The sequence below is a fragment of the Gekko japonicus genome, unplaced genomic scaffold, assembly GCF_001447785.1.
Source record: "Gekko japonicus isolate JY-2015 unplaced genomic scaffold, Gekko_japonicus_V1.1 scaffold433, whole genome shotgun sequence".
Taxonomy (NCBI): domain Eukaryota; kingdom Metazoa; phylum Chordata; class Lepidosauria; order Squamata; family Gekkonidae; genus Gekko; species Gekko japonicus.
In genome coordinates, this window is record NW_015160222.1 from 721020 (window position 1) to 732274 (window position 11255).

Genomic DNA, 11255 nt, shown 5'->3' on the forward strand with positions numbered 1-11255 from the left:
AATTGCTGATAGTGTTGACTTCTTGGACCAAACTCTGATTGACCCTGAACCAAACCCTGAAATAAGAACCTCCTGGTGGTCCCCGACCTGAGGGAGGTCCAACTGTCCTCAACCAGGCCCAGGGATTTTTCGGCCCTGACCACTGCCTGGTGAACTCTCTGCCAGAAGACATCCATGCCCTGCAGGAGTTATTACCTTTCTTCAGAGCATGCAAGGCAAAGATGTTCGCCAGGCCTTTGGTTGAAGCAGCAACGAGGACAATATGGCATCTGGCGCTCTCACATATTTCCCCATCATGCCAACTTCCTTACTGTACATGCTGCATACATATTGTCATATCTTAACATCAGCATTTGCTTGCTCGTGTTTGAACATCCCTTGTTGTTATGATGAAATCACAACATGTCTTGAGCTTCTTATTAGATACCATAAGCCGTTTTGCCCAAGACATCAGAAACGCTTTGTTCAGTAGCTGATTTAATGAATGACTGTACTATCAGAAGGACTTTTGTTGTTGATTTAAAAAAGACCAAGATTAGACCCTGATCATTGCACAAGCATTTTACTCAGTCATGAAGTGGAGCCCCTTTACTATTCAGAAAATCAAGCCATTAAAAAAACCCCTACAAAACCAGTTGTTCCTCAACCCCAAAGACAGCATTTTTAATTTATGTCTCCCTATAGAAGAACTAAACAAAAGTTCAGTGGCATTTTAAAGTATAACAACTATATGTCCTTAGTCTTTAGGTGCTAACAACATTTAATTGTTAGACTTTCATTTTATTTTGCTATGACTAACACAACTACAGAAGCTGCGGTGGCTCAAGTGGTTAAGACGCTGAACTGCAGGCTGTGGAAGGTCGGTAGTTCAGCAGTTCGACACCCGAGTGTGCCGCATGACGGGGTGAGCTCCCGTCTCTAGTTCCAGCTCCTGCCAACCTAGCAGTTCGAAAGCAAGAAATTGCAAGTAGATGAATAGGTACCATTTCAGTGGGAAGGTAACAGCGTTCCATGCGCCTTGGTGTTTAGTCATGCCGGCCACATGACCACGGAAATGTCTTCGGACAGCACTGGCTCTTCGGCTTTGAAACGGAGATGAGCACTGCAACCCTAGAGTCGGATTTGACTGCCTTTCAAGCAAGGGAACCTTTACCTTTAACACAGCTACCCCTTTGCAATCCCTATAGAAGCACCTGGGGACAAATTATTTACAATACTGGACTCTTGGTAAATGTTTGGCCATTATTTCATTCAGCTCACTGAAAGGCATGAAATTAAAGAAACACTGTGTGAAAATGAAAATGCATGTTACTCACTTATAATTATGATAAGAATGACCGCACATACTATGCCCAGGATGATCATCATCTGAAAAGAGAATTTGGGGGTGGGGGGTGGAGAAGTGTTACTCTTGCCAGGGTGGTTTGAGAAGCTGCTGACTTTCTTCCAGTGTAGATATGTCAGGTTTTCCAGAAAACACATACATAGGCCCCGTTCACACGAGGCGATTTGGCCCGGGAACGGGACAGTTTGGGGCCGGATCAAACCGGCGCGATCACACCACATCTGGGAAGCGTCTTGCTTCCGTGGCCGAACTGTCCCTTTCCCGGGAAAACGCGCCTCAAACTGAACCACCTACCTCGGTGGTTCAAATGGACGAGGCGCCTCTTCCCGGGCGTCTGATCGCCGGCGCGTCTTTGCGCCGGCACAACCCCGGCCCGGAGACGAACTGCGCATGCTCAGGCATGCGCAGTTCGGCCGGCTCCCGGTTAGAGCCGTCTTTTCTCTCCGGTGTTTGATCGCGCCGGGGAGAAAAGGCGGCTCGGCCGGGGGATCCGTGGGATCCCGCCGAGCCGTATCAACGTTGGCGCGGCTTTTAAAAGCCGCGCTTTAAAGGGCTTTTCCCCTGCCGTGTGGCAGGGGCCATAGTACTGTTTAAAGGTCCGTGGGTTACTTCCACCATTAAATGCTGTGCCACAATTATGATCTGTTCATTCTTAGATCTGGACTCCATTTTAGTTTGCATTTATTTATCATTTAGGACATTTGGCAATTTTTCAAAGATAGTCAGGGCCTGGATGGGCTGCAGCAGCTGCACCAAAAGTCTTTCTACTGCTTACATTTTTTATCCCATTTTTAGTTCAAGTTGCTCAGAATGGTCTACCTCATAACAAGCCTGTGAGGTAAGTTAGGCAGAGAGATAGTGAATGGCCCAAGGTCAAAATATTGAGCAGCAGCAGCTTGAATCCAAGACCCACCAGTCCCACCCTCTTAATAATTACACTCACTCTCACTGGAAATCAAGTAACCCTCCAGCCTTGGGGATCCCACTGCTATTGGAGCTGAAACCTGAAGTGTAGTAGGCAAAAGGTATTGCTTTGTGGATTAGGGAAGAGCAAGAAGTCTGGGCTTCTAGTCTTTATACCAGCCCAGGCCAATCCAGAGGTTTCATATGGCCTTCCAATGTCAGGGACAGGGCCGGCTTGCTCACTAGGCGAACTAGGCATTTACCTAGGGCAGCCCGGCCCTTAGGGGTGCCAAACTGCACCCGCCCCCCTGCCAAAAGCCCCCCCGCCAAAAGGCCTTCCCGGGTTGCTGCCTTCTCTCCTGACAGCGACAAGGAGGGAGGGACCCGGCTGCCCGCCAAGGGCTTGGCTGGCGGCTCGTGACGCCTTCTGTGCCTCTGCCTGCCGAACAGCCCGATCCTCCCTTGGAGGCCACCCAGCCCTCCGGGGGACAGATGATGCGCTGTCTTCCTGATGAGGGGCAAGAGTCAGGGGCATTGGACTGAAGGCTGTAGAGCCCACCAGATGCCTGAGTAGGAGCCTCGTTTCATCAGTCGGCGACACACAGGAGGATGGGCCCCGGGCCCCAGTTGTTTAGTACAGGGCAGCCCTCGTGCCTGTATTGGAAAAGCCCTCTGGAACAGTCCAGTTCTGCATTGGGGGCAGAAAGCCTTCCTGGCCTCCTCAGGCAGCCCCTTCCTCGGGGGGGGGGGGGCGCAACAGAGAAGGCATAAGGCATGTGTGCCAGCGGGTGTCCTTTTTGCCCCTTCCCATGTTAGCCCCTGCAGAAAACCCTGCTCTGATGACCGAAGCTGTTGGGGTGGAGGTCTTGGTGGGTGCACGGGGGTGGTGGTGCTAGAAGGGATCCTCGCCTAGGGTGCAAAATAAGCTGGGGCCGGCTGCCAATTTTGCACATAGCTCTTTCTTTCCTAAAAAGGACTCTGAAACCACACCCAGTCAATACTAGATCACTAGGTTACATTCCAGCCTTGGGCTGTGCGGTTCCCTGACAGTGACCTACATATGTCAACTTAGAATGTTCACTATAGCTGACTCATACACGGCAATCTTTGCAATTGCATGTCAAGTTAAGTTAAGAATCAGGAGCTGATTTAGCTTTACAATAGCAAGTCTTACCTTACAGTTTTTCCACCAATATTTCCTCTTCAGCTTGGCCGCACTAGTTTCAAATTGTGAGGCACCAGCTTGCAATGCATCTGCCCGATTATCAAGCTCTGAAAGTTTCTGGTCTCTTTCTAGTACTTTGTCCACATTGACCCTCATTATGTCCACCACCTGAAATTGACACATCAAAAAATTAGAGAACCTATTTGTAAAACAGTGAAAAGTACAAGGGTGATCATTAAGACATGAAACTGCAAAGGATCACACGGATCATTTTTCTGTAACAATTAAGCCAAAGTTTCACATTTATTTGTGTTGAGCTCACAATACCAATACCAGAAAGTCTGTACAGGAAAGCAGAGGACTGACAGTTTACATGTTTTAAGATGCATTCCTAAGCACATTTAATGGTAAATGACTCTTGGTTGAAGTTGATTCTGAGAAAAACATGCAAAAACATGCTCGCTTAACAGCATTTGTTCATGGTGCCTTTCAGAAACAGGACATAAAACCATGTATTAAAAACACTGAAAGTTCAGTGGTGCAACCAGAATTTCAGACTTTTACATCTGTTTTATTTTGTTGTTTTTATTTTAATATCCCCCTCTCTGTTGCTTGATATGATTTCTTATTTCACTACATGACCCAAGTCAATAAGAGATCATACAATCACAGACCATGTAACCAGTCTGGTTTGGCCACATGATGCCACTAAGGGCAAATGACGTTACTGAGACAGAAAAGCATGTGTTCCCATTGCTGAGGTAATCCAGCTGTACTCGCCTTCCTTTCTTAAAGAGAATAAAACTTTGATGACTTTGATATGGCCTGGACAGCCCAGGCTAGCCCGATCTTCATCAGACCTTGGAAGCTCAGCAAGGTCAGCCCTGACTAGTATTTGGATGGGAGACCATCAGGGCCATGACACAGAGGCAGGCAAAGGCAAATCACCTCTGAATGTCTCTTGCCTTGAAAACCCTTCGGGATCGACTTGATGGCAAAAAAAATGGCTTGTTTATTGAAGTTATCAGGACATTCTAATTTCAACTACTGGTGTGAGAAGTGAGATAATCAAACTGAAAGACTTGGAAGATGAACATTGAAGTTGTCATGTTTGATGCAGCAATCTGAGGTCCCCCCCCCCCCACTCCAGGTCAAATGTTCTTAGACAATGAAGTACTAAACGTTTGTCTTTCCATAATTCCACTTACCCTTAAGAACCAGTTATTTTTCCATTGTTGTAAATAAACTGACAAGAGGACTTCTGAAGGACTGTCTTGCTTCCAGTTAGTTGAAATACAACAGTGTAATGGACAAATGTTTATAGACAAAGTCATGTATTTGCAGCTGAGTTTGCAATAAGAATTCTTGTTCATGGAATAAGAGTCTTGTAAAAGGCACCAGGCTACATGGTTCCCATGACACCTTAATTCCTGTTTGAGCCATAGTTGTGTATTCCGATGCATATTCACATATGGGAGCCTTTATGCATAAGTAGCACTTTTGGGGGCATTGAACGTTTTCCCCAGTATACTTTTCAGACTGTTTACAGCTACTTTCTTCCCCTTCCCCCTTTCTTGTTTGACATGATTTTTCATTTTCCTTCTCTCTATGACCTCATCCACCATAGGATCCCATAGCTGATGTGATGATGTCACAGCGCATAGCCAAACAGATTTGGCTGTGTGCTGCCATCACAGAGGGCCAAGGAGTAAGGATGCCAGCCTCCAGGTAGGATCTGGGGATCCCCCAGAATTAAAGCTCATCTCCAGACTACAGAGATCAGTTCTCCTGGAGAAAATGGATATTTTGGAGGGTGGACTCTCTTTGGCATTGTACCCCACAGAGGTCTCTGTCTTCCCCAGGCTCCATCCCCAAATCTCCAGGAGTTTCCCACCCTGGATCTAGCAACCCTACCAAGGAGGCCACATGGTTTCTACTGGGGAGGAAGGAAGGGTGTCTCCACAGCTGTGGTAACCAGTAGGTGCTCTTTCTTTTGCCACCCTGCACTGCAATGAAACAACAGTGCAGTAAGACAGGAAGCTGTGACCTGCTTGCCTCAGTAACAGGGATGCATTCCTTCTCTATTCCTGCACAATGCAAAAAAAAAAAAGGAAGCTTTTCAGGGAAGCAAAAGTGAAGTCACTAAAACTGGCTTCCTCCTTTGATTCAGCTCCATTTATTATACCATAATGACAACAAAAAGTCCTGCGGCACCTTAACAATTTTATTGTTACAGTTGTTGTTTTTTTAATTGGTGCCACAGGACTCTTGCTTTTGTTAGAATAGGCTAACAAAATGGTGAAGCCTCTGGAATTCATTTACAGTGATGGGGTTTTATGGTGTTTGGTGCCACCTAAGGGTTATGTTACGTATGGCATTGCATTATAACTTTCTAAATGGACCTTGTTTCCACTGATATCATATATTTATTGTGCAAGAGCACTCCCACCAACCCCCCCCCAAACCTGCCTCTGTTGCAAGCATATTGCATTTCCCCAACATTTGTTGTATGAGAACTTAGTGTAGTGAGAGATTCTTAGATGCTTCTCTTTGACCTGTGCCGCCCTGTGAAGCAGCAGCAGAAAGGGAATGCTAAGTCACCACCCGGTGTTGCCAGCTGATCAGGAAACACAAAAAAGGTCAATTTCTTGCCAAACATGAAAGAAGAAAACTCATTTTACCTTCTCCAGCAATTCTCTCACCTTCATAAATTTATTTAACTAGTCCGCTTAATTTAAACAGATCTACATGGGGGGCGAGTTGCGTGTTCTGCATTCCTGCGACTTACAGGGTGCCGTCAGCCTCCTGTGGCATCTCTACTGAGAGTGATGGGGGTTTGGTAACACTCTGGTCCTTCTCCTCTCCCCAGCTTCTTTTCTCAGCTTAGGAGAGAGTTACTGGTGTCTCTTCATTGGCTGCTTCCCACCCTCTTCTAAAGGCAGACCTGCAGGCTGCACATGCTCTGTAGGGCCTCCTGGCCCCCACAAAAAGGAAGTGGCTAATAGCCACTGATGGACCTCTGCTCCATATGCTTATCTAATTCCCTTTTGAAGCTGTCCATGCTTATAGCCGCCACCACTTCCTGTGGCAGTGAATTCCATGTGTTAATCACTCTTTGGGTGAAGAAGTACTTCCTTTTATCCGTTCTAACCCGACCGCTCAGCAATTTCATTGAGTGCCCACGAGTTTTTGTATTGTGAGAAAGGGAGAAAAGTACCTTTTTCTCTACCTGCTCTATCCCATGCATAATCTTATAAACCTCAGTCATGTCACCCCTCAGTCGTTGTTTCTCCAAGCTAAAGAGCCCTAAGCGCCGTAACCTTTTCTCATAGGGAAAGTGTTCCAACCCTTTTATCATTTGAGTTGCCCTTTTCTGCACTTTTCCCAAAGCTATAATAGCCTTTTTAAGGTGTGGTGACCAGAACTTCTATCATGATTAAATCTGGCCTCAAAGAATGGCAAGGAGGTGGTGCAACTGAAAAGGAGGAAAAGGTAGAAATGGGGGAGGAGCCACAGTTATATTGGCTGTCTCATTTGCACCCATTTCTCTGTGTGATGGTGGCAGCGGCGGGTGAGTGGCAATGAGGAGGAGGTGGCTCAAGAGAACAGAAGGCAGTGAGAACAGCAATGATGCAGTGGGTGGACCTTGGGCTCAGTTTTTGCAAGTGGTGATCCCATTGCTGCCCATTTGGTATGTTCTAAGATTATTCGAGGGGCCTGTTCATTCGTTCCTCCCCCAGGATATGCAAGAGAGTGTGCTTAGAACATTTTTTTTAAGTCAGAGGAAGATCGCATGGCGAAAAAGGGCAGGGAAAAGCGGCACTGTATGAAATGACCATAGCGCATCAGAGATGGCTCATTAATTGAAGGAAATTCTCTGTATGAAACCCCCGTCCCTATATCGCTTTACTCAAAATCGGGCAAATAATGAATAACATCCAGTTTAGAATGGTAATGTGAAAAGGGCCATAGTGAAGTCTCTCGGAACTCACCTCATTCACTTGGGCTTGTGTCTGTTGCAGCCTTCGATTGCTAGTCACATTGGTCTGGAGAGGGGCTCCTCCGGTACCAGGACCACCACTGGCACCCAAGGAAGGAGTTGGCACTGACCTAGTTTAAAAATGCAGCAAATATTACAGAATCTTATTGCACGTGCCTTTCATTATTGCTACAGAAGTCCACTTCTGTCAAGACCAGAGTTGCAACTATGTCATTTAATAATGCCGTACCTTTGGAAGTCTCTGCCCACTTCTTCCTGATCTGCTTTACTGGAGTAGGTGTGAGAAGTATTGTTGTAAAACTGAGAGGAAGGAAAAGCCAATGGTCTGGGCTTGAAGAGCTAGCAACCTGTTAACTAGGAAAGGCCCTCAGCACTCTCAAATTTCCTTTTCCCTGGAAATACCACTGCGTGTCCCTCCTTTCAGGAACTTCTTTACCTCCCCTGCCTATCCACTGATCTCCCCCAAGTCTGGTTTCTGGGGTACAGGGGACCTCCAGGAATAGCATGAGAGGCAAATTGGAGGTGTGCAGAAGGAGGGAGGAAATCAGCAAAAATTGTTAGCAGACATTTTTGTCAGGATCCACCTTTTATCAAATACATTGGCTACCATGCAAAATATCCGAGTGCTGGTTTGGTTGGTGTTTCCACTATGCAAAACTCTAGAGGCTGTACTGCCTTCCCACACAGCATATGCCCTCCATATCCTGTCTAGGTTGGTGGTCTAGTAGGTGGAACAAAACTGGAGTGATATGGTCCCTACAACCCACTCCAGTCAACTTTCTGGCTGTAGCATTCTGTACCAACTGGAGCTTCTAGACACTCTTCAATGTCAGCTCCATGTAGAGCACATTGCAGTGGTCTAATCTAGACGTTACTAGGGCATGCATCATGATGGAAAGGCAACTGGTTTACCAGCTGAAACTGGTTTAAGGCAGCCCTGGCCACCGCTGCCACCAGTTTATCCAACAGGAGACCAGGGTCCAGCAGCAACTCCAAGCTATGAACCTGCTACTTTAGGGGGAGTCCAACCCTGTCCAGAACAGGAGACATCCCAGTTCCTTGATCAAACCTCCACCCTCTCCAGTAGCATCTCTGTTTTTCTGGGATTAAGTTTCAGCTCTGGAGCCCTCATCCATCCAAAAACTGCCTCCAGGCACCTGTTCAAAGTTTCTATAGCCTCCCTGGGATCTGCTGTGTTGCTGCAGCCATTGCGCTGTGTGACGGACAGGCTAGGTTCAGCCTCTCCCTAAGAGCAGCCCATGAGAGCTGACAGAACATTGAGAGCAGGAGACTTGGAAACAGCAGCTGAAAGGGTGACAGGCAGGGGGAAAGCAGCAGACCAGTAGACAGCCTAGCCGCTGAGGTGAAAAGAAGGTTTTCTGACTGAGGGGAACTGGATAGAAGAGCTGCTTGGAACAGGCTGGAAATAGTAAATTTGGAACTAAAGGATCCCAGTTGTAGGTATAGGACCTTAGTTCAAACGTTTAGTGGAAGCGAAAGGTTGTTTTTCAGACTTTACTTTCTTCCATGTTTTGTTCCTATAAATAAAAGTGTATTGTTTTGATTAACCCTGTGGGCTGCGTGTCTAAGGGAAAGAAATACACACAATTTAATATCTCGGCCTGTACACATATGTTATAGGATATGAATGAATGGTGGCGGCGAGTGATTGGAAGGATGGTTGAGCCCCAACCCCAATACCTCTGCATGAATGAGGGCTGATTATTAAAGGGGGCTGGCCTACCCTGTCTGTGGATGTCCCTGGGAGTGAGGGAGAGGACCTGAGGTGTGAGATGGTCGTAATTCTCTGTAGACTTTTAAAATCCTCACATATATGCATCTGTTCAAAGTTCCATATAGGGATTTGGGAATATGTGAAGCATCACATGAAAACATGAAACTATCTTGTACTGAGTCAAACCATTGGTTTATCAAGGTCAGTCTGACTGGCACTGACTCTCCAGTGTCTCAGGCAGAGATCTTTTATGCCACCTACTACTTGATCCTTTTAACTGGAGATGCTGGGGATCGAACCTGGGACCTTCTGCATGCAAAGCAGATGCTGTATCATTTAGCCCCTCTCCTACACCCAGGTCTCCAGCATGCAAATCCAGTGCTTTAAATGCTAAACTATATCCTCGCTCTCTTTCGTTATTAAAAGAACATGTAAATTTGCCAAATTTCTCTAAAAATGAACAATTTATCACATTGCTTTAATAAATGGAAACACATATTTGTTTCCATTCTAATTAAGACACAAGACAAGTCTTTGCCTGCCACAAGCTTGTTTTTCCACAAACATCCCCTCAGTGAACTCCGACAGATCCAATCAGTCCTAGTGGCTGAACACAGGCCAGTGAGCTTTCCTAACACCCACTGGTCTGATGGTTCGTAATGATTCCTCACTCCCACACTGCTGTGACTCACTGTCTTTTCTGAACCATGTCTCACCAGTTCCTCCTGCAGAGGGGCATAAAGTACTGCCTAGACCTGTGAAGGAAATCCCCATGCCTCTACAAACAAACAAACCCCCCACCACCACACAAAAACCCTTCCTGCACAAAAATCCCCTCCCTACAGAGCTGATATCTCCCCCATAATGACAGACCAAGAAAACACCATCTGTATGCATCATTCCTCTCCACATCACCAGAGCCCTGATGAATAGTGATGAAATTGTGCACCAGGTTAACAAATAATAATAATAATAATAATAATAATAATAATAATAATAATAATAATAATAATAATAATAATAATAATAATCACCAGAACAGCTTATGTTTCAAAGAGATACAAGTGCTTCAGGTGAGTTCTACCCCTTTCCCTGCTACCCTCCCCGTCATGTGAAATCCTATGCCCAAGTCCAGCAGTCTCTCAATATGTACATGCATTTTTCAGTCTCTCTGGCTGCTCTTGCTGCATATCACCCATTTGCTTGGGAGTGATGACAATTCCTTTATCAAGTTTCTGTTCAGACAAAAGAGCCTTTAATCACAGATAAACAGCATGTCCATCAAAACTCCTTTGGAAGCCTGGAGGGGGCAATGTTATGATCTCATTCCTGCTAAAGTAAATGCAGAAAATGATCTGGACCAACTTTGGCACAGCCAAAAACACTTGACAAACATATAGAGAATTCACTTGTCAATCCCTCCTCTCTTCTGTTAGGAACAAGAGGCAGAGCTGTAGTCATTCTTTTCAGACTGAGCAGACTGGCCCACTACTCTCCTGCCTTCCTCCTTCCAGAGTCTGGTGCAGGCAATCATACCCTGGAATCTCTTTTTTCCTTCTGCCACCAGGAAGTGCGGAGAGTGAGTGCTGGAAGTGATCCTCAGCCACCACCAGGGCTACCTTATGCTCCCTGCAGCAACCCCAATCCTTTTCCTTGCCTTCCTCCAATGGCATCTCTGACTGAGTCTGATCCCACAGCCTGGTAGTTGTGGCTAAGGCTGAAGAGAAGCCACCAGAGGAGTGGAAGGGAAAACATCGCCAGGGTGGAATGGGAGTCCGGCCAGTGCTCTGTGAGGTGAGTGGAAGATGAACAGCTTCCAGCACTTTTAGCCCCTGCATCCCCACTTGCAGGAAAACAATCAATCCTGAGCTCTTTGGTGGACATGGGCCTCCCCATGGCATTTACTAAATGGCCCAGGTGGGCTACATGTAACATCTTGACTTACAACCCATCTGTTTTTTTTTTCATTGGATTTCTTGACTGCCCTTCCACGCTTACACAGGGCTCAGGGTGGTTTACAACAGGATAGTTCAAATACAAATTATAAAACCAATTAAAACCACACGCCTACAATATTAAACAAACAACATACATATTTAAAACATTC

At 46.1% G+C, this 11255-nt stretch overlaps 1 protein-coding gene across 1 annotated transcript; it reads right to left on the reverse strand.

Moving 5' to 3' along the window:
• Positions 1-1308: 1308 nt before the first annotated feature.
• Positions 1309-9857, reverse strand: LOC107110486 (vesicle-associated membrane protein 2-like). Its single transcript, XM_015411275.1, has 4 exons — positions 9841-9857; positions 7406-7523; positions 3423-3581; positions 1309-1368 (listed from the first exon to the last, which is right to left on the reverse strand). Exons 1-4 carry the CDS (start codon positions 9855-9857, stop codon positions 1309-1311), a joined length of 354 nt encoding a protein of 117 aa, XP_015266761.1.
• Between the last annotated feature and the right edge of the window lie 1398 nt (positions 9858-11255).

Bases quoted from the DNA above. Each gene is read 5' to 3' on its own strand.
- LOC107110486 (XM_015411275.1), bottom strand. The intron at 3,582-7,405 runs GTGAGTTCCGAG...TGTCAATTTCAG, and splicing joins CACAAGCCCAAGTGAATGAG to GTGGTGGACATAATGAGGGT. The intron at 1,369-3,422 runs GTAAGACTTGCT...TTCTCTTTTCAG, and splicing joins ATTGGTGGAAAAACTGTAAG to ATGATGATCATCCTGGGCAT.